The sequence below is a fragment of the Cinclus cinclus genome, chromosome 8 (genome assembly GCF_963662255.1).
Source record: "Cinclus cinclus chromosome 8, bCinCin1.1, whole genome shotgun sequence".
Classification (NCBI taxonomy): domain Eukaryota; kingdom Metazoa; phylum Chordata; class Aves; order Passeriformes; family Cinclidae; genus Cinclus; species Cinclus cinclus.
The window spans coordinates 8,638,488-8,662,968 of record NC_085053.1 but is presented as its reverse complement, the minus strand read 5'-3'; the positions used below and the strand labels follow the sequence as shown (position 1 = coordinate 8,662,968).

At 36.0% G+C, this 24,481-nt stretch overlaps 1 protein-coding gene across 1 annotated transcript in view; it reads left to right on the top strand.

The window, feature by feature from the left end:
• The window catches only part of DENND1B (DENN domain containing 1B), a 144,365-nt gene that overhangs the window by 87,428 nt on the left and 32,456 nt on the right, over positions 1-24,481 (top strand). The window contains exons 11-14 of the mRNA XM_062497729.1: positions 6,573-6,673; positions 12,191-12,236; positions 13,767-13,868; positions 21,686-21,811. Of these exons, the coding sequence (XP_062353713.1) occupies positions 6,573-6,673; positions 12,191-12,236; positions 13,767-13,868; positions 21,686-21,811 (375 nt within the window). The remainder of the gene's footprint in view (positions 1-6,572; positions 6,674-12,190; positions 12,237-13,766; positions 13,869-21,685; positions 21,812-24,481) is intronic.

Here is a 24,481-nt window from a genome sequence, read left to right as displayed (position 1 = left end):
ACTGAGTAACTGAATGAAGTTACATGTTTTTTTCTCAGCACCCACACCTACTTTGTATATAGATACCTTTGATTATCTGTATAAGCGCCTGTGGGTCCCTGGTGTAGGCACAGTATGTCAGTGGTATTCCTGGCTGAGCAGTCACCTGTCTACTACCACTTCAATTCTATTTCCTGCTCAGCTTCCATTACTGGGGAACATGTCACTCCTGGAGCCATAGGCAAGGAACAAGCCGTGTCTTCAGTCTTCTCTTTTCTCTTCCAAACTAATGCACAAGAATGATGCCATAATGCTGCTTTGTGAATCAAGAACTGCAAGAAAAGAATGAAATTGATTGTATATGAAGTGCTGTCAAAATCATGAATAACACTCATCTCTTCCCTTTCCTTCCCCCAGAAAGAAAGATAAAAGGAAGTGAATAACCCTAAAAAATCCAACAGCAATTCCAGGGGTTTTTTTTGTTTTTTTAAAAATTTTATTTTATATAAGTGCTTTATTTTACATCTTTAATTTTTAGAAGGAGAAAAAGTTAAAATTTTCATCTGGGAACTGGAAATATATTTCCCTTTCTCTCTCCCTTCTGTGAGAGAGGAGAGCTGCGTTTTCATCTTACCCACAGGAGGAAAATGCATTATGGCTCATTTAAGGTCCTCCCTATTTTTCTTCCTAAAGATTATGGGGATGGCAGATGGAAAATGATTAGCCAGGAGCTAAATTAAAGAATTGCATAGAAGTGACTTTGCATATCATGGCTTGGACAATATATTCTGTTCTCTTTTGTTGCTAATTTTTTTTTCCTCGCTGATTTCTCACCAGTGCCAGCAGAATGAGCTAAGTTCATCATTTAGTGTGGCTGTTTAATCTTTAGAGTTGGGAATAGATTTATGCTCTCTTGTAAACTGGCAGAAGCCAGAGCTCCCTTCCCACTTTTACTCCCCAGCAGTTACTCCCCCTGCCCTGCCCCCCATTCAAGAAGTGGATGGAAAGGTAGGTCTCCACAATTGTTAAGCATCTCTTATGGGTTTGGGATCTGATCTCATTCTCAATCAAATAGGATTTTAGTTTGCTCCTCTGAAATAATGTTAGTTGTCTTATGAGCTGTAATAATGTAGAGGAGAGGATTCCTTTCACCTGTGCAGCTGTTCCCCTTTCAGGGAGCAGAGTGTTTCCCAGTAATTCTTGTGGACTGGGAGTATTGGGGAAGGAGCCACAAGGGTTGGTCCAGGCTGATGGGTGACTGCTGTAATTATGGTAAAACAGTGACCCATCCCCTACAGTTTATTGCTATAGGTATTAATGAGTAGATGAGATAACTAAACTAAACAGAATCTTGGGCATCTTTCAACATATGGGTGGTCAAGGCAGTGGGAGGGAAGCAGTGCTTTGGCCCATTGGGACTGTGAGGGAGGAGGGAGAGAGCACACCAGTACCCATTTCTGGACATGGTGTTGACAGAGATTGACAGTGTTTGATGATTTTTCAGGAAATGCTTTTATCACAGTAGTTCTTTAGTTGCTTACAGTAGATTTTGAAAGGTTATATAGTATCACAGGTTAATTTTACTTTAGCATTTGTTTAACTTCTGTTGCTGTTTTTGGCTTTCTGACAAGATTCTGCTAATCAGTTTCTGTCTTTCTAGTTTGTGCATTGCAATGTGTGCAAATCTTGCCACCTATGCTCTTCTTCTCTTTTTACCTTTGATAATAGAAAAGACTTTGAAGAAAGTAATTTATATAGATAGAAAGAAACTGCCAGGTACCTTTTGTGAAGGATACAGGTCTTTTTATGTTACTCATTGAAATTATGTGAATAATAGGTATCAAATGTGCATTATCTGTGAGTGTGCAGAAAATGTTTCAGCTGAAATTGTGTGGCTCCAGATATGTCGCAGTGTTTTAGCCAGACTTAAATGAGGAAAGGAAAAAAAAATCAGCAGAAAAAGGGACCAGTCCCTTTGAAATACAGAGCAGAAAGATTCACTTGGTAGAAGTGAGCAATGGGGTAGCAGATACACACATCAGAATTGCTGCACCCACATGAGGGAGGGGAGAAGCTGCGCTCTTTGTGTTCCCAGGAGCAGGTAAACCTGCTTTGATCTACTCTTGAACTAAAATTTCCTGGCTGCTCATGTTCATCACTGCATAGATGTTGAACAACAGCCTTCCCAATTGTCTTCTTATTGCCATAAGGTAGACAGTAACTCAGCATTCTCTAGAATTTGGACATTGTTTCAGTCTTGTTGGTAGTAATCAATTTTGTGTCACCCAATAACGAATTTTGCTAACAAACTCTGTGATGCAGTCTCCCACTATTTGGAGAGACTGTATTTTCACCACGCATGTGGTTTCAGTTTTTTTTTTTTTCAGGGGCAAAGATAAAAATTATTTTACTAGAATCACTGGAATACTCTGGAGAAAACAGCAGATACTTTCTTTGCAGGATATGAAGGCTCACATGTTGATTCTGGCTGCAGCATCTTACCAGGAGAGATCTGAAACAGAATGAAACTTTCAGTTATACTCAGTACTGTTACTGATGGAATAAGACATAAAGCTTCTTAGGCCCAGTGCAAATGTTAAGAGATTTCAAATTAGTTTATTTGGTAAAGGGTGGAAAATTAAATTTTTGCTTTTAACTATTTCAAATCATTTGACTCTTGCTGTTCATGTAGTTTAAAACCACATTATTTAAACCAATTTTAAAAAGATAATGAGATTTCTTTTTTAAAGTAAAAAGGTTTTTTTTTTACTAAAAGACATTATTTTGAAAGGGAGATAAACAGTCTAAAAATCAAAATTGATGGAAGCAAAAATATTAGAAGTTCTGATCAGTGTTGGAAAATGAGTTTCAGCTGATAAAAACTTTACTTAAAAGCTGTCTGTCCATTTTTTAACAGATAGAAACACAGCTCTAGTAGATCTTGTGTAATGCAGTGAACCTATAGGAGGATGTCTCAACATCATTTGTTGACTCAAACCAGGTAATAAATTAGGAGATTTGCAGAAACTAGGTTCTGCAGCACTCGACTGCTGTAATTTAAGATTTTTCACCAAACTGTGGTTGTACAATGATATATGTGTGTGTATACATAAACGTGCAGCAAATTTTATTGGACAGAGGCTTTTGCCTTTAATATAAAACCTACCTGTAATAGGAATCACAGTTAACTGGATATAAACATCCACTGTCATCAGTGGAAAAATAGGTAGGATTGTACACAGCCGTGAGGACAACTTCAAGATAGTTGGGGAGAAGTCTACTGAAGGCTACTTCAAGATAATTTAGGAGAAGGTGTACCTGTTGTGATTTTTATGATCTATGACATGTCTTTTCAAGGTAGTTCTTGATAATTCCTTTTGGAATAGATACCAGTCAACTGACAGACTCCAGAGAGATGCCTTTGTGCCTATATAGTGTAAGGAGCTGTTTTCTGCACAAGATATCCCCACTCAGTCAAGCAGCAGACTCTCATATCTTTGCCTGGGAGCTTGTGCTGGGTGCTCTGTTTGAGGATCCCCTCCTGCAGCCTTTGACATGTGCCTGCTGGGCTCTTCTCCCGTGCACAGATGCTGTTGGACACCCCCAAATCCAGTGTCACCTTTGTAGAGTTCTGAGGTAAATGGTTGAGTTCTCCCTGGTACCTGTTTTTCAGATCTCTTGAACTGTCTGGTTCCTTAAGATGTGCAGCATTATTCCAAGGTTCACAGCAGTTCCCATTCCATGGAGTGGCTGTGTCAGTTAAAGAGGAAGGTTATTTAAATAACTAGTGCATTTGAGAAATACAGTCATCGTTGAAACAAGCAAAAAAAAGCAAAAAAGATATTTTTTTTTTTACACCAAGTATGCAAATTTTAATATTAAATCCATAATTATCTTATCAGTATATGCTTAAAGGCAGAGTTGGCAGAATAATAAAATGTGACAGCATTTGAAGAGCAGCACAATCCCATAGCTGCTTGTGTTACAGGCTGTATACAACAGGAAACTATAAAACATATTCATGGCATACTAAAATGTTTGGAAACCTACTGCAGCAGCATAGAGGAAAATGTTTAAATAAGATCTTACATTAAGAAAGTATTAAATAGCAAAGCAAGGAACAGTACAACAAAAGCTTGATGTGTAAGCAATCAAGTAAGTACCTTTCCTGCTAGAAATAATAAAATATAGTAGATTAAAAAATTACAAATATTAAATAGATTTTAGTGTGAATACCACACTAAAAAGGGGGTTATAAAACAAGTTAATAAAACTTGATATGTTTTTAAGGAATTGCATACTTCCTCTGTTAAAGTGAGAATTAAAATATAACAGACATGCATAGGATAGTGAAGTTTCTTCATGTAAATAGTATAGTCTTCTTAATTCATAATTTAAGAATGCCTATTAAGAGGAGGAGGAGGCAACTGTATACATCAGGGGATATCCTTTGTAATTGTACGCTCAGCTTTATTTCAGCCTCTGACTGAAATACATGAAATGGTAATTTTTATATTGGTTGTTGTAGTTTGAAATTTATATACTGTGTTCAAAAGTATGTGGACATAATAGTAATGCCATATCCATTCTGAGTGAAAGAGCAAAAAACGATGCTGAGCTGGACTGTGCTAATCAGTAACGTTAGTTCAACTACACAGAGAGATAATAAGGAAATAAACCTCATAAATCCCACTGTGTAGGAGAGGGAGAAGGTACTCATTTATTTCTTCCCCCAAATAAATTCTTAGTAACAACCCAATAATTATTAAAATACCCATTATTATAAGTCCAAAACGAGAGTAATTGCGGAGGTGTGGTGTGAAGCTAAGAAAGGAGATGTTAATGTGTGAAGAAGAGTTTAAATAGGGAATTATGATATCCTTGGCTTTCTGCTGTGTAGCTGTCAGGCTCGGGCAGCTCGCTGGTCAATAGTGACATTCTGTGTGTCAGTGAGCAGAGTCTCCTGATACCTTAACCTGCAGTTCACACATTACTGAAGCTCCAACTGTCGAACATCCAAGTCCCTTGGTACCACTGCAGCTTCCAGACTCTCCTGACTGGCTCATGTTTCATTCTTTGGCAATTTGCCCTAATGATATCCCTCAGGAGCTTTCAGACCCTCTTCTTTTCCATATTTAATCGTGTTATATTAATCTGAGTGCTGAGCAAACCAGGCTGCACAAATTGTAATTGTCTCTGATTCCTGCTGCAATGGTCTTATAACTGCTTTTCTTCATTTTTAGTGTAAAAATACGTGTACAAAATTGTAGTGCAATTTTTTATTTACAAGTCTAAATGTCCAAGACAGGCAGGGTGTGAACGCTTTAACTGCTGATCTGTTCCACAAAGAGGGTTGTTTTTTTTCCCTGTAAAATCCACAATGCTTCAGCACTTGCTGTATGGGCAGGATTTACATTTTATTTTTTTGCTCTTTGCTTTGTTACTGTGAAAGTTCATGGCTAATAAACAGTGCTCTTATCAAGTTAAACTCAGGTACTAATTTTGTTGTGGCATAAAACCTAAGGACAGCCTTGTTTTTTCCATCAGTTTGGTAACTTCTATGTGGGGCATTATCTTAAAGTTTTTTCCCCTTTTTTTATGAGGTTTGTAGTGCTACATGGGATGGATATAGGCTACCTTGTTTTTAACGGTCTTGATTTTTTTCTCATTCTGTTGTAACTCTGTGCCTGTATAATAATGAAATTTGAGAGACTCCCCGATAGCAAAGATAGATAAAATTTGAATTCCTTACATATTGCAAAATTATTTTGTTCACTTGTGGAACCAACTTGCCCCATTTCTAATGAATTTTATAGTTGTTTGTTTGTTTGTTTTGGGGGTAGAGTGGTGGTATGGTGGTTTTTTGTTTGTTTTAGAAAACCAGAGATGTCCATGGTAAGCAGTTTGTAGCACTTCTTTCTTGGTCAAGGAGTCCTTCATTTTCCATGATCCTTGTGCCAGGCTTGGAAGTCTCTGCTTTGGGAAGGGAGTTTTGGAAAATTGTGATTAAGTTGCTTTTCTGTTACAGGGAATATTCACTTCAGGTTTGTGGTTTTGTTGTTGTTGTTGTTGTTTTTTTTTAAGATAGTTTGGAAATTAAGATAGTACACAAACAGGAGTTAATCCTGCTTCTGAGTTTAGTGCTGTTCTGTGGCTTCATGCAGCTTCAGATCAATTCCAGTTAAAAATAGCAGAAATGGGACCAGAAAAACTCCCCTGAGTCTTTCCCACTCAGTGGAGCCGAGTGAAACTGGAGTGCACTTCAGTCCTGTGTGTTCATGGCAGTACTCATGTTTGACCATGGCTGCATCAAGTAATTTGTGATTATTTCCCTTTTTCCGAGGGAATAGCTGAGCAGGGAGGGCTAACTTGACTTGTTAGCCTGACTTCTTGTGGATGTTGTGCTTGTATACATACATCAGAGTTCTTTTTGGATGTGTTTTGGCAATTCACAGTAATTTACAAAATTATGTAGCAGGTGGTTTGGGGAGGTTAAGATTCTTGCATGTCTAAAGTTAATTTAAGATTCTGTATTTTCTTTTTATTCATGTTTTTTTTGTTGCCAATTCTGTGTGTGTATTTTTTATTTTTAGTTAACTGCTTGTGTTCATGCGTCAGCTGCATTGTTATATCCAATGTATTGGCAACATATTTACATCCCAGTGCTTCCTCCACATCTTCTGGACTACTGCTGGTAAGACAGCTAACCTGTTATCCCCATTTCTGACATTCTTACCTGTCTTAAAATTCTGAGAAACTGATGAAAACACTGATTCTATTGTGACTGAACATACAGGATCCAGTTTATGAAAGGACTTATTAGGCCAATGCCTAAATGAGGACTTGAATAGGGATATTCCAGCATGCATGTGGTGTTTGAATCGGGATCTTGAATTACAGTGCTGATTACTATTAGTGCAGCATTTAGAATCCTGTTTGTAAGAACTGTTTCTGTTTTATTGGTAAGAGAATTCATTCAATAATTTAAATGCAAATGTGTTACAGTTTACTTTTATTTGGCTTTTATTTTAAGTTGAAAATACATTTTACTTATAAAAGCATGCAAAAATCCCTGATCATTTTTTCCAGAATCAGATGGTAGTATTCATCAGTGATTTACTATTTGTATTTTAACTCAGCCAGGCTCAGGATTCTAGCCAGCACCTTCCCAAAAGAGCTTGAAAACTCCTTTTGGGACTCCAAATTTTTTTCTAATAAGAATTCTGCTTCTCCTGATGTGTTTTTGTTCACATGACAGACTTTGTGGTTTTGGCATATTTTTAAGTTGAACAAGAATCACTTTTTGATTCACTTCTGATCCTTCCAGGGGATGATGTTTCCACATGCCTGTGTTTCACAATTTCAGGCTAACACTAGCTTTTATTCAGACTAGTGGCAGAGATAACAAATGAGCATTTCCATTTTCCTTTTAAGCAGGAATATTCATCCCTGGAGATTTTCACTTTACCTAGAGCCTCTGGGTCTGTTATGGAAAAATGAACCATTTCAAGCTGTTCTAGAGATTGGGAATTATTATTATTATTATTATTATTATTATTATATATCAAAATTGAGACCCAGCCAGATACTTACCAAGCTAAGTCTATGTTTTCTTCATAGAAATAAAATATGCTTATATGTTTGCTGGGCTTTGTATTGTTGGTTTTGGTTTGGGTTTTTTCCCCCTTAGATCTATGAATGTATTACTGTTCTACTGAACTCCATCCATTCTACTGAACTTCTGTTTTCAAACAAATTCTCACTATGTTTCCTTAAGTATCTTTGATAGTTTTCCCTGAAGTTCACAGTATTTGTCCATGGTATATATTTTTTCTGGGTTAGTTCTTACCATTCATGTGTATATTATTTGTTGTTTTTAAAAAGTAAACAAATGCTCTTATCCAACTCCTCCCTTTACTTACAAGTATAGCTTTCTTCTTTAATGATAGTTTTCTTTTGAAGAAACTCTATCCTAATTGTCTTTCCTCCTGCCTTTGATAAAATAAATCAAGATGGGGTAGAACTTGGGGGTTTTTTAGTTTTTGTATTGCTTGAGCTTATGGCCAGAACCTTTGTAATTTTTCAGGTCATCCATAAATGCTGTTCTCAGAAGGCAGATCAACACCTTTATTCAAGCTGTACCCTGTAGAGTGCATCCTGAATATGAGTTTTTTATTTCCCCTTCTAAGCCCAGATAATGTTCCAGAAATAACAGTGTTAGATACTATACACAGCTCCATGCAATGATTATAATAGTTGGGATTTCTAGGTCACCGTGGTGTGACCTGAGAATTTTTTTTACTCATTAAAAAGAAGCATGGAGTTTCTTAAACTTGTAAAATTCATTTATATCCCATTTTCTTTTTCACAGTAGTACAATAGAGGGGAGAAAAAGGTTCCCCTGTTTTAGAGATGTTCAAAGGCAAACAAAGCTCATGAAAAGAAATGCATAAATGATGAATTTATCACAGTAACTGTAATTCAGTTTGACTCAGATTTTTGTGCATTTACATTTCTCTTTCTGATCATCTGAATGGTTCTTTTGTGAGACGGGTTGGAAAAGTGTAATAAAAACACATAAATTACTTAAGTTTCTTCATGTTCTGCTGTATTAACAGTAAATAAATGTTCTCATCATAGGTATATAATATATCAAGTTAAAAAACCTTGATGAATTCATAAGGTCAAAGTTTATAGTAGGCCTGACTTAGTTTGCAGTCTAACAGGATCGTGCCAATTTAAAAATAATAAAATAATTACAAAGTTATTTTGTATACTTCTATTTTAATGCCATTTTGATGCAAAGTTCTTTTTATAATAGTGCCACTTTTTCTTTTAGCTCAACATGCATTTCATACCTGGAAATTTCATTGTCACTGTTTCACTTGGACTTGTTGGGCTGTCTCCCATGAACTCTCATTTTCTTAGTGTTGTTCTGAAATGGTATTCAAGTACATGATGAAGGGAATATCAGTTGGATAATTTGTTCATTCTGTGGTAGTAAGGCTTTTTACAAACAAAGATAAAACACATTTAAATCTATTAATTTAAAGATAGGCCTGATTCTGTACCTTCTTTTTGCACATCAATAATATAGCATATTTTGTGAGAAACCCACGTTTTTTTTCTTAGTTGGACTAAGAATCTTAATAATATCATAAAGATCAAGGATGCAATCTGTGGGAGTTAGACTTTGATAAATTACGTAAAATGCCTAGCTGGTACATTTTGTAAGCATGAAAAAAGAAAAATGTATCTTTGAGCAAAACAAGGCTATATTAAAATTATTTCTGTTTTTCCACTTGCCTTTTTAATAAAAAAAAAAAATCTGTTAATTTTTCTCCTGCTGCTTGATTTATAGGCTGGATTTAGACCTAATATAACAGATGATGCTGGAGTATCCCAAACCTAGAGGGTCAGTGTGGACTGCAACATCCTCAGCACTGGCCAGGCTGTGAGTGCCAAGCTCCAGGCTGTGAACAGAGGTTCTGTTTATCAACTTCAGGAGGATTTTAACCCCACACACCTTATCTTGGCCTTGAATGCCATTATGGGAGCTCCTGTGTGAGAACTGGAGTTACCATCCAAAAAAGAAGACATAATAAATACCTTTTTCTAAAAGATATAGGCTGAGAAAGTAGTACTTACAGTAGATGCAGCAGAAAAAAAAAAAAAAACTACCACACAGTTAATAAACAAATGAGTTTTATAATGTTTTTTAATGTTATAAAAAATTGATTTCTCTTCTACATTTAAGTGAAAGGAGAATATTATACTCAGTGGAATGGGTGACTTGCTTTCAAGAAAACTCTTATAAAAAATAAGTTTGAACATCAATGCAGTAATTATATATGAATAAAATGAATTTTTGTAAAGGAGAAATCTAATTCAATGAAATTTCTGTGTAATATCTTGGCAAACTAAATCACCGATATTTGAATATATGCCAGTTTTGTCTGTGGATTACAAAGCATCTGTTCTACTCGTGGTCTGTTGAGAATATAATGTAATCAGAAAATTCAAGTTACAACTGCAATAGGTATGAGATTTGGTCTCTTCTGAATTAGGATGCACATACGCCTGCTTTTGTTAGAATGGGACAATTATTTTCCAATTAACTTGGATGTTTTCATAACATAGTAATTATTTTGGGCAGTGATACCACAGATTGATATTTTTGGTGATAACATGCATAAGCAAGAGTAAAACTCCGTAGCAGCTCCCAGTAGTATCATAGTAAGCCATGCACGTTTTTATGTACATATTACCAACCTCTGCTGTTAAGACTTCAGAATCCAGCAGTAATAAAATTCAGTTAATGCTGAAAACAATTAAATTGACTTTCCATACCTGCAGTTTTTATTTCATCCGTTTTCAAGATGTGCTTTGTACCTTTATTCTGTTAACTTCAGAATTCCAATGTTGCTTTGTTCTGTAGAGAAAAGATCTACATGCTTCCCCTTTTAATGACAGATTTATTAATGGAGCAAATCATCATCAGCTATCTTAAGTCAGCACAGGCTGCTGTATGATTGTATCTCATACAATTGATGTAGGAGTAAACAAGTGTGCATAAAATCCATACATGACACAGCACTTGGTTTCACTATAGTTTTGCCTGTTCCTGTTATTTGTAACACTGAGATATCCTGATATGAGGATATGAGGATCTGTTTTGCAGCACATTCTGCCACAGAACTCTCAGTTACATGTCAGCCTTGGTTAAATATGTTACATAGTACAAAGCATTCTTAAAATTATAGAGTGGTTTAAAGCTGTTTAAATCCTCTCTGAATATATATTGGTGTCTGCTCTGGAGTGACACTCGTTTACAGGTCCATGTAATTTGTGAACTACAAAGACATAAGTATTACCCTAGATTAAGTCATCAGGAAGTGCTAAAATTTGTCACTATTGAGCTAAGAAAAAGATGCATGGAAAAATAGAGGCCTCTTTTCCTTTTTGGAAGCCCCATTGCCTAGAAACCTTAAGCCATGGCAGTTTACAATTTCAGCAAACCTATATCTTTCATAGACACCGTGAAATCTTGTTTGGGCCTCAGTCAGGCTGGGTTTTTGGTTTTGTTTGTTGTTTTTTGTTTGTATTTTTTTTTTGCATTGATCCTTTCCTGTGGGACATTGTTAATGAGAGCAATTGGCTAATCCATAGGATGTACAGATTTTGCTAAAATGGGCTGTAGTCATAGGCAGGTGAGAATTGCTTTTTCTAGTCCCAGAGGTGGGACCAAATGGATGAGACCACGTGAACTGTTGCAATGAAACCTTGTCCCATCCTTGGGAAGTCAATCACCAATCAGTCAGTGCCACTGGCTCAGATCTGTGATCAAATTATTGCCATGAGAGAAATTACTGTGTGTGAGCTGTGTACCTTTGTATGTCATCTTGCCTTCTGTTATTTTTCAGAGATTATTTTTATTTAGGTTTTTTTTTTTTCTGTTGTCTATTAGTGATTCATTTCCCATTGAGTTGCCTGAACTAGCCTGTCAATTGCTCACTTCTCTGGAGAGAACATTGTCAGTAATCTCACAGTACCCAGAAATCTCATGGTGGTGGTTGAAGGCTTTTTCCTGGACACCGAGTATATTCTTGGTCAGATGTTGCCAGAACAGGAGATTGTAGGAAACCATGATAAATTAGCCTAATTCAGTTTCTTGCTTGCATACTGCAGTGGCTTTGTGTGGAAATTTGTTCTGTTTGGAGAAAATAGTTCCTTGTCTTGTGGAAATTGGAAAAGAGAAGTTTATTACCTTGAGTTAAATAGGACATTATACAGCTTCCAAAGGCTTGCCAAGGAAAGGTTTCAGAACCAAAACTGGTGACAGTGCTGTTCGTGTTGCACTGTGGTGACGGTAACGGGGACCATGTCCTCCAGTTGGTGTTTTAACACCAGACCACTTTGGGAACATCTGCTGGGTTAGCTCATTGTGGTCAGTTATTGGCTAGGTCTGGATGAAAAGCTGTGGAGCCTCCTTGCCTCACAGTTTGCAGCAGCATCCTTTATTTTATATGTGATCATCTTTACTGCGGAGTAAAACAAAATTTTCCTTGTGTAGTAAACATTCATGTAGCAACTGTGTTCATTTAATACTGTCTTAAACAGTGACTTTCTACTAGGGCTTTATATACCAAGATTTAAAATATTCCGTTAGTGTTGTACTTAATACTTGATGTTTTCCACTTTTTTCCTTCAGTGCACCGATGCCTTATCTAATTGGTGTCCACTTAAGCTTGATAGAGGTAAGTTTACTGTACACTTCAGTGTCCTGAGAAGGATGAAGTGTGTGTGCCATAAAAAAATTTAATGGAAATGCTTCAGAAAAAATCCCTATATTTTAGCATGCAGAATTACAAAATTTAAGCTTCATATGCTTTACTAAGTAAAAAAGTCTCTCTTTGAAATCTTATTTTTGAAGTGTTTTATGAAGACATGTAGCTCTACTTCATGATTTGTTTCTCTGTCTAATTAATAGCTCAGTGGTAGTTATTTTCTTGCCTTTTAGTACTTATGCAACAGATTTTCCCAATAATGAGGAAAAACTTATTTTTCAGGAACGGGTAAAATTTATTTTGGAGTCACCATCACTGAGATTTCAGCATTATTGTGATTTCCCAGATAAATTATGTTCCTCTTCCTCTGAAAACTTGAATCTAACCTCCATCCCATAACATTTCTGTTAATTTAGAAATTAGCGTGCTTTTTTGGCAAAAAACAAGAGGTGGCTTTTACAGGTTTGAACATAAAGCAACACAATAGGACTCACCTGACTGATGCATAATAGCAGGGTATGAAATAGTTTTGCCTTTCTCCATAACCATTTGATTATGCTGTGAAGCCTACATGTGCCATCTGATTATCATGCAGAGTAGATAATTGATTTGGGAACATTATTTGATTTACACTTCTGCTAAAGCAGTTTCTAAGGATCAATTCACATCTGCTAAGCTCATGGGGTGGGTTCTTCCCCGAGCCACCAGCACTTTTTTTTTTCCAAAAACAGGCCTTCTATATCATCTACACTTCTCAACTCCAGGCACAGCCTTCTGTGCTCCCAAATCAGGTTCATAAGACCTGCATGCATCATTCATAATATCTTGATTAGGATGCTTTTTCTTATTCAGTAAGGAAATAATGGAACTGAAAGATTTGCCCTGAAATAAAGAAGTCAGTTCATTCAGGAATTATTTCCTGCACTGCATTATTATATATTATTGTAGGACCATATAGAAAAGAGTTCTATCCCCTTTTCCTGAAAGGAACAAATGGTTTCATTCTTAGCTGCTAGCCAGGTATACTGATGAAAAAGCATTTTATCCATTCTTCTGTGGTAATAGTAGGCATCACATGCTTGGTACTTACATAAATCTGCAAATAATTGTACTTTTTCCTGGTTTTCATCTGATTATATGATTAACATCCTATCTGATTTTCACAGATATGAGAGAATGATATGTTGTTACAAGGTGTGTAGTTCCAATGTATATTTATCCAATATATTCAACTGTGTTCTGTGTAAATCTTGGTTTTCAGGAATTCCTTTCGGAGATAATTAATATAATCTTAGTGTTTGAAGAATAAGAAGTAATTTTAAAAACTACTCTAATGCTGTATCTAATTCACAAATGCTACATTTAGCGCTCCAACTGTTTTTTTTCCATTACTGTCCTTGGTATTAAATCATCATTTCTAATTTAGCACATTATAATAAAAATGTACTTCAGGAGGATGCCATAGTAAATTTTTCCAGTATTTTTTTTTCTTCTTAACAGAGAGTGAAAAATAGATCACTGGAGGATGTGGTTTTACTAAATGTTGACACAAACACTCTAGAAACCCCTTTTAATGACCTGAACAACCTACCTGGTGAAGTGGTAAGTCTTAGACATTTCATTCTTTCTTTCTTATATAGGTGCTTGAATTACTCATAGTTATTTTTCCCTCGTTTTGCTAACTGCTATAAAAGGAATAAGGGGGTGAATAGCACCTAGTGCAGACCCCTATATTTGAGATTTTTACCTTTTTGACAGCTGAGGAGACGCTGAATGGAACATCATACTCCTTATTGTAAAAGTAGGATCATAATTACAAAGCTAGCTGCATTCATTAGGCAGAGCTGCTTTAAACGCAAGAGTCTCTTCATCTCATCTTAATCATTATATTACAAAGTAGGCATTTCTGTCTGCCTAGTGGCATGTCTTGCAAAAGAACGAGAGAGTTTTTGAAGGCAAAAAGAAGAAGGGGGCCAATTATCGGCTTCTGCTTCCCTGCCACCTGCCAGCGCTTTCCTTTTAATTAATGATCTGATGGCACTGGTCAATATAATAAGAAATGCTTGTACAGTTGGGGTCAGAAAATTCAGGCTTTGATCTTCTTCAACTTTGTGAAACATTTATTTGTTTTCTCTAAATTATTTCAGTTTTATTTTAATGTCTTCTATCCTGCTGAGGGCTGTGTGAATGAAAACCTATACTGTTTGTCATTCGCTTTGGCAGAGCAAAGACTGCTTACTTAGAATTCTATTTGTAAATTAAACTGCAAACCCAGTTTGTCATAAAAGACATCTGATCCTTTTGAAATGACGAAAGCTGTCTTTTGTCTGTAAAGGATGATAAATTAAGTGCCAGTTCTTTCTGGACTTTGATCTTGCAGAGGGTGCTCCCCCCCATTTTTTTTCTTTTTTTTTTATTGCCTATAGGGGAACATACTCTGTATATCATTTTAAATAGTCACAAAATTCACTTATCTTGTTTTTCCCAATAGAGCTCTAAAAGAATATAATTGTGAAACCGCTGTTTTCGTTATTCAATTAAAGATACACGAGCTATCACAAATGGTTGTCAAGATAAAGAATTTTATATCAAAATATGGAATCAGAGTTACATTTTCTGAAATTGTAATTCATAAAAAAACTCCTGTCATAATCAAAGTAAGATCCTGTAAAGGCATACTGTGTCTTTTGTTATTGTTGGTAATTTGTATATATTTAGTACAATAGAAGTCAAACTCTTGATGATAATATTTGTGACACTGTCCTTTGATTTTCAAGATCTAAAAATAAGTCTAAAAATTTTTATAGATCATCTGGTTAGTCTTTGGATTCAGTATCAACTATAGTTCAGAAATGTAAAAGACTATAAAAATTACCGTGATGTTCTCTGATTTGCATTAGTGTACTTATTATTACATTGGTATATTTGGTGATGTTTTGTGTTTTACATATGCATGGATATGTATGTATGCAAATGTATATATGCACAAACATCTATACTGTAACTTTGACTGTACTCTATCATTTGAGAGTACAACACATTAAGTAAAAAAAGCAATTTCCTGGTGTGTTAGTAGCTTTAACTGGACTTCTATTGAGTGAATTGGGTTGATGTTCTAATGCCATGAAGATCTGTATGCCAGATAATAGCTGGTTGTGGAACTGAGAATTAGTCATCATATTCCATGAGATCCTGGAGTTACAGCTGGAGGTCCTTCGAACAGCCAAAATGGATCCTTGTGCAATAAGAGGCACTTGTCATGTGTTTTACAGGTGCATATCAAAAAGACCTCTAAATCAGCAGGCTAGCATGAAGAAAATAGGGATAAAGATCTTCCTACTTCCGGAAGTGCATTTTCTCCCAGAATATATGCATGTTATTACTGCAAATCTTAATGTAGATAATCCAAGTATACAGACTACAGACTAGATTTATAATATTTTTTCCATAGCTAATATAAAAATATAAAACAGCAAAGAACAGTGTTCTATACAAAATATACTTGCAGAAATTGAGAATTTTATACTGGAGCTTTTAATTTGAATAATCCCATCTCTTAGTTCACTTCAATCTGTAAGGCACTTTAATTAAACATTTTGGTGAACTGCACATACAATTATAGTTGGAAAACCTGGGAACAAAAAGCACAAAAGGCCCAGGGCTGTGTTTGGTTCAAAAGGTGACGAAATGCTTGTCTTCCTTTTGCATTCATGAGGGGCAGTGCAGCTGCTCACATCCTGGAGAAAAGTATAAAACACAGGAGTGTAGAGTTAAAACATTAAAGGGAATGTTGAAGATACATGTGTGAAGCATTTTAACTTAAATAGAGAAACTTGATAAGCATACATACAAAACTATTAAAACTTCTGATGAAAAATACACTGAGTACTTCTGAAAGGCATAGAATGAAAAACTGAAAATATAAAAGAAGTTGTAGTCTTACTGTCCCTTTCAAAAATTGATTCCAGGCTAGCAGCCTAACAAAAGAAATGCAGCATTTTCCAAATTTCTAAAACTGTTTCTTGTGTCCAGAGGGAACAAAGTAATTATTTTCTTGATCAATAAGCCTGATGATGTCTTCACAGCATAGGTATTTAATGGTTTACCCATGGATATATGCTCCGATAATGAATTTTTTCGTGATAAATTTAAGAATGAAAGGAACATTATTCTATGGCATTGTCTAATAAACTGTATAATAAATTAACTGAGATTTAAAGGCATTTTTTAAATCATTCAGTTAAGCATTTAAATTATAGTTACAGGCTAGATGACTTTCCATGCATGTGAACTCTATTATTCTGTCAGACTGACCAGTGGTCTTGACTGTTCAAAGGTCAGTGGTCACAGTTGTCCTGAATTACCAGTCCTTTTTTCATGAGGACCCTCTGCTGTGTTGCATGCTGTAATCTTCTTAATGGCTTCATTCCAATATTCACACATAATATTTTAGATTTATTGACTGTTAGAAATACTACCATGCCAGTAGCAGTTCCGCTACTCCAAAGGTATTTAAAATTGGAAGAATAAATCAGGGCAGGACTTTCAGGAATCCTTTGTTTTCCTGAAAGGGGGAAAGCCCCTCTCTTTTTGCTTTTCTGACAAGAAAGCTTGTTTTTAAATTTCATCATTTCACTGTAAATTTGTATATTATTTTTTAATTAGAAAAAAAAATAAAGTAAGGAGCTACTTCTCTGGGAGTAAATTTCCTAATAGAATAATACTGAGATCACTGCTTTTTAATAATATAAGAACATTCATGACCATAGACTGAAATTTATAAATTTTGGGCCTGACCCTGCAATACCTAAATTGCACTTAACTCTGACATAAAGGCTTCTCCTTTGCTCAGATGTGAACACTTTCCCAAACAGCTTGCAGAATTGACAGCATCACTTTTAGCAACCAAGTCTTAATGACTTGAAATCATAGGCTGAGCAGAACTTTTATAAATATGATCTTCAGAAAACAGCAGACTTCGCAGTCTTTTAGCTTCTTCTGTGGTTGTTAAATATTGCCAGTTGCAAAAGCTACAGAGCTATTGAAAGATGTGTAGTGTTTGTACTGCCTGGTACCTACACACTGTGATGCAGTACAGAATCTAAACTGTGCTTTAGAGCTTTAGTTTTCAGATTCCTAAAGTCAGAGGATTTTAACACCATAAATTTGGCATATGAACACTACTGTTCTAAAAGTAACATTTGAGAAGTAGGCTGTAATTCATGTAGAAAATTGCTTACTTTATGCAGTGATTACTGGGAGTGCAAATTATTTCTTAAAATATGATGATTAATGGTATTATAAAGAAATTAAGGTCAGTGTATAGCATTGCAATTAAAAATACTTTTTTGCAAAATACAAATAGCATAATTTATGATGGCTTTTTTCCCTCAGAAAATTGCCAAAAATATGACTAATATATTTTAGAAACTCAGAGCAGTCAGCAGTGTTTGCAGTGTCATGAGGCAGCTGTTTATTGTGAACGAGTTCTTTGAGCTGAGATTCTGTTGAAGATTGATATAGTTTTAGAAGCTAGAGTATGAGATTGAAAAGTTCAACTAGTTTTGCAAACATTTGCATTTAAGTAGTTGTTTTTGTCAAAATGATGAAATTGTGATGAAATTCTAGAGGTCTCCCTGAGATGCCTAAATACTCTGCATGTAGATAATAATGAAATACATAGAAGCCCTTTACTAGAAATAGTGATTAAAATGTCAGACTTGTTTGTTTTGAGGTTTTGATTGTGTTCCTTTTCTCTGTGATCTTCTCTTACTTTCTTGTTTTTGAGAGTGGGCTTCTACTTACTTTTATAATGGTATCATCTGACAGAGAGCAGCAAAAAGTACTTTAAAACATAAGTGTTGCTAATACCAGAGAAATAACTGGATATATTTTTTTCAGAGATCTAATAGTAATTTGTAACTCCAGTGTGTGGTTCTATATTCCTCAGACAACAAACATATACAAACATGATTCTTCTCTATGTGCTTAAAGTTTTGTGTGCTTTTGAGTTTTTGCAGGAACAAAGTCTTTGATTATTAGCTATGTGATCTTATTAAATTGTTCTTTTAATTTTATGCGATTCTTCTGTTGACGTGGCTATTGAGGAGATATTAGTCATGTTTTCTATCAGATATTTAGATTTTAGGAGTCCTAGAAAGGCTGTATGGTAACCATTTAAATAAATTATACTTTTTGCTTCAATGCCCAACACGGTATGTTTTTATGTTTTAGATACACTTCATTGCATATCAGTCTCATCTGTATCTTTGAAAAAGTATTGTATTGATTTAAACTTTCTTGAATTTCTGATTGCTCTTCACTGGCAGTGTTTAGCAGTCCAATGAAGTCACCTTCCTATGAGAAGCTGTTGCTAGGAGAAGATAAAAACAGTTTGCTTCTAGTGTAAATTAATAATACCATTTCTGCAGCAGATCACTGGTGTCTTTCAGAAGTAAATTTTAACTGCATTCTAACCCCTGCAGTTTGATGCTTGCAGTTCTTTATTTTTAAACTTTGTAAAAGGCTATTTCTGCAAAAGAGATACAAAGAAAAATATGTTTGGCATTCTTAATCATACGTGGATGGATTAATATATATATATATATATATATATGAGGAAAAGATTTTGATACAGATGCTGTTTACTAATGTTTTGGCTCGGTGTCAGAATCGTGTAATTTTAAAATAATTTTAAGTGCTATTAATGATGTCACCCAAAGGGGTCTCACATTTCCTTGGTTTGATGTGCATGGATCTAAGCAATCACAATCCTGCTGTGTACCAGGTCCTTCCAAGGAGTTCAGTGCACCCTGTAATAACTGCATTATCACTCTGTCACTCTGCCTTTCCGTCACTCGTGGAGCTGGGAGGATCCAACTGTGGCTGGGCTGGGTCCTGAGTAAGCCCTCTCCTCTGCTTGTGTGTTCACTGGCCTTGGCTTGGAGGAAGGTGTGCTGCAGGTGTGCTCCAGGTGTGCTGCAGCCAGGGTCCTGCTTGGGACATCAGGCACATCAGGCCTGTGGCTCACATGATCTCTGCAGGCTTCTTTAGAGCACCATGCTCCTGGTTCTTCTGCAGAATAATCTGATGGAGCTCTTCTTGCCATTAAGCACTGCCCTCCTGAGAGAAGCAGGAGTTGGAGGAGCTTTCTTTGAATTCCAGCATTGCCTTTCTGAGGCTCCAACTCCCTCCAGGACAGCACACAAAATGTGTATCTGTCCGGAGCACCTGCCTCCAGAGTGCCAGCCCAATGGAGGTTCTTAACATTGCTGAGCTAATAACGCACCACTGTGGCAGCAGAGCAGGACATTGGTTGTTTTCTATCGTTCTTTTTAACACATTTTTTGCCTAATGCATGCTGTTAATCAGATTTACACTAGGGTGCTTAGGGCCTGCCAGAACTGAGAAAATGAAAAAGTACCTTTTTTGTTTTTGTTCCCCATTTGGTCATGTAATCCCTCTGCTCTGCATTATCTTTATTCCCCTCTCTTCTCTTAACCTATCCTATCATCTGCCATAGTTTTCCCAAAATCATGAGGTATAATTTAGAAGAATGCAGATTTTAAAAAAGTAGAGACTTTTCTACCTTTTCCCTCCCTTACTTTTAGAAGATGCTTTGCCGGTCTTGACAGAGACAAAACTTTAACGTTGACAGTTCTTGTTGACTTCATGTTTCTGCTTTTATTTTATGGGCAGATCTTCCTTGCATGCATTTATTTTGCCCACAATGAAATAATATTTTTTACAAATACGAAATAATCATATGATACAGAACAAAAGAAAAAAATTCAACCACAAAACCAAGACATGCATTTATTTTTTTTTCCAACCTTGAACTTCTTCACTGGATTTTGTACTTGGACTTGTACTTCTTTTTTTCCTTTTGAGGTGTAAGGCAAGAACGTAAATGAGCCTTGGTGTGTGCTTTCCATGGGCTAAATGAATCAGGCTCTGAACTTTTATCTAGATCTGTGGAGCTTGGATATAAATTGAAAAGATCACAGCTATGGGGAAAAGACCTATACTGTAAAGGCCTTTCTGCATAGATTATGAACATCATAACTCAATAGTTTTTTTTCCAAACTATGGTTATAATTGGACCCAATGGGGGTCTCTCTCTTTGATCAGATCACAGTAACTGTGACTTTACACTGGAAAATGTCACTACTGTGAAGGTTTATCACCTGTAGAGCTGGTCTTTTCTCTGATGCCATGTTCAGTTCTCATTAGCATTATTCAAAGTTTAGTTGTTAATTAGGTTGACACTTCAATTACAATCATCATCTACAAGAGCAGTCAGGACTGCTTGCATAAAGAAACAAAAAGATATTCATGCTTGCCTGTATTTCCAAAAGAATGAAAGCTGTTTTGGTGATAAATTTGTATTTGTAATATTCCATTTCAGTAGTTACTCAGAATGTTACTTTATTTAGGGACTTAAATAATGCTGTATTGAGTATGTTGCAATACAAGGAGATGTAGAAATGTGTATTCTATGTAGAGTTGTCTTTTTTCCAGGTGTTCCCCATGATGGAAATTAGGAGAGTATAGACTATATCTGGTTATAATTCCACATATGCTTGTAATAATTCCAGAATTATATGATCTCCCTCCAAAGTATGTCCGAGTGACAGTTATTTAAATTAAAATTTCCCCCTTCTTTTTTTTTTCTTTCTCTCTAATATTGTCTAATCAGTGGTTGCTATTTGCAAGTGAAAAAAGGACAAACCTCCTTAAAAAAGTCAACCACTATAATCAGAATGGTCTTTTTTTTCTTTTGCTTTTTTTTTTTCTTCTAAATGGCAGGCATTTCCTAATTAAAGTTTTTGTTTTCTTCCCTTTCACATGTTTTATCTTCAAGGACAATTCTAAAGGCAGTGTAACACTGAATTTACAAAAACTTTTCTCAACTATTTAACTGTGGTAGCAAGTACTCCCATGATGCAGGAGAAATGATGTAATATAGGAGTTTGACCTAAAATAAGAGATACTCCTTGGCATTGAATAGTAAGTGACCATTAAGAGTCCATAAAAATAAGCCTTCATAGCTTAAAATAAAACAGATCCAACTGTCTACATGCAAGCAAGCAAATACATGTTATGCTGGGGAAAGAAATGCAATAAAGTGACTCACGTGCATTTTACTGGAAAATAATTAAGCTTATTTATGTCAAGAGGCCTTGGGAAAAAAAAGAGAGCATAAACCAATCTCCATTAGCACTCTACCATCATCCCCTGCCTTCATTTCAATTAACAGACCAGCAGGTGCTCCTTGCAGTTAAAAAGATAAGCTATCAAGGAGGAGGATGAATTTTTGGCTGACCTATAGACACTGTGGTTTGCCTGCTGATTGAGTTCATGCCTCGCTGTCCCAATTTCTGAGGTGTTAATTTAACTGTTCCACTCTTGTCACGCAGGTCTCGGCCTTGAAAAATAAACTGAAAAAGCAGTCGACAGCCACGGGCGACGGAGTGGCCAAGGCCTTCCTTCGGGCACAGGCAGCACTCTTTGGATCCTACAGAGATGCACTGAGATACAGACCTGTAAGATGGCTTCCCTATTGCTTTTTTCCCCTGAATTTATAAGAGCGTGGTCTCATTCTTTCAAGGAAAATGTGAAATGTTTTATCCAGGTCTGGAGTAGTCTGTTTTAAATCTTACTCTGTGCTAAGGAATTGGAAGATACCACCATCTCTCGACAGTGAGTTGTACTGAAAAATGCTCATTCCAAGTCAGCTATTTTCTTATTTGTATGTATCAGTTTTATTCTTGGCGTAGTATGAAATCAGGTTTTATTAGTGAAGCTGCTCGCACACAGCTCATCTGGTTTGATGTGGTGAAGAACTGAAGGGACTGTGCCTTTCAGAATCCATCATTTTTCTAGAGGTTTTGCTGTGTTGGAGGGTGGAAGCTTCTTTCCTAGCAGAAGCCAGATATGAGTCAAACATGCATCTCTCCTCTTACACGCTTATCTTGGTTACACTTGGAAGGCAGGAGGAATGAAAATCCATTTCACTTCATTAGAACCTCAGAATTTGTATTTTTCACATTTTGCTGGTATTCAGTTTATTAATGTTTTATGAGCTTTCATAATTTCAAAATAATGAGGGTGGCACACATTGAGCCATCAATTTCACACATCAGTCCAGATTATTCTTCTTGCAAACCACTGGTAGTAGTAGGCTTGATTAAATGCACTGAGATGACATTAGGTGAATCGAATTCACGAAATCAAATGGTGTGTGGTTGTCTGATGGATTCAGGCAAATTCAGATTTGATAGGAGAAAATCATCCTCACTTGAGGAATCAAGTTGGTAAAGCTGGTAGGTGTGTGGAGCTGGGTGGATATTTGTTTGGGGATGAGAAGAACACTCTAAGGAGCTATGGTATTCCTTGATGGAAACGGATAGGATTGTTGTTAATTCCAAATGAGGACTTTACTGGAAGGAACTTCAAGATACAGTTTGGCCCTTGGATCTTCCTTCTCCCTAAGTGGTTCTCTTCCAAGCAGTCTTTTGTCCTGGGAGCATTTTGCACAGCATCTGCCACGGAGAGCCACTGTTACGAGAGAGAAGGTAACCCATGTAGACATGGAGTTGTGTACAGGTTTAGTTCCTGTGTTGGTGTTTAGCAGTTCTCTTATGTTATGGAAATCCTGTTTGCATTCCATATTGAAAGGGCTACGTCTGTTTTAGAAATTGTTGGATTTCAACACACTGCTTGTTTCAATAAAACAAATAATTTAAACGAAACAGTTAGTTATCCTTTATGCCATAGTGCCATCACCTGAATCTGATTTGCTCCTTAGTCTAAAGGTGAGGACAGTAGTCCATGCCAACTAATGGCAGCTTGCAGTGAGAGCTGTTAAGTCAGAAAGTGTCTTTTGGATACTTGGGATATGTGCAAACAGAAGGATGTCAGTCTGCTTGATGTCCTTAACTCTGTTCTGACCAGAAGTAAGCTTCTGTCAGTCCTTTGTTTTGGTAAGTGTGGAAGTGAGTGTTCAAGTTCTTTAGCATCCTGATTAGCATCTCTTTTGAAAAGAGCTCACCTTTTAACTGATACCCATTTTATTTCAGTTTAGCTGTTGGCATATCTGAGATCTCTACATTTGTACTGTATAGGAAACAGTGCACTATGCATCAACTGGCAAACATTTGTCAAAATGACCTTTGAAGTCTTTCTTTCTGCATTATTTTCTTTTGCAGATTTATCTTCTTTGGCTCCACTTATTGCATATAAGAGAAGATACTTATGAAACCATTGTGGCCTGATCATTTTTTTCTAAAAAGACATCTTATTTCAGAATATCTTAGCAGGCAGAAATCTGCTGGCAAATACTAGCATATCTTGGATTGATATCAAGTTGTCCAAAGACAAAGCATATATAAAAATAAATAAACCGTCCTTGTAACTGTTATTTTGAGCTGTGTTCTCATAATCCTAACTAATTCAATATTTCAAATAATTTTTGTTGTGAAAGAAAATTTAATTTGCTCTGGATTTGTAGAAATTAAGAGGATTTTCACATGATTATTCAGCTCATTCTGCATTTGCCATTTCCTTTGTGAATTGGGAAGCTGAAAAAAATCAAATCACATTTGGCTGTATTAGGAATATTTTTCAAGATCCTTAAAGCCTGATAACTGCTATTGTAAGGAAAATACTTCCCTTTCTTTTGGAGTCTGTGGTGCCAGATCTAATAATGTAATTTAAACCACAGCTATGGACTTAATTTGCATTCTTTCAGGAACTCAAGTAGTATTTGTGTAGAAAATTTGTAGAGGTAATACTTAAATGAAAATATTTTCCATATAGATTTGAAATACTTCTGCTATAAACTTATATTTTCAAAATGAAGAAATGAGGTGTTTTTGGGGTACAGTTCTGAGGATCACAAACCTCCTGATGAAAAATAAAATAATATATTTGGACAGTTATCAATTGCTTTAAAGTTGAAAAACATGTCTAAATGAACTATTTTCCTTGCAACAGTGTGTCCTGTATGACTTCAACTTGAAACATGAAACAACTGTCATTAATATTCACTTTGAGTAAAGAACAGCTTTAATAGTGTCTGTACTCATCCAACACTTCTCTCCACTCCAAACGCTGTTCATCACACTGAACACTCATTCTGTGCAAATGTTTGTTTGCAGTACAGGACAGATTCTCCCCGATAGAGCAATATGTCTTGGACAAACGTCTAGCAA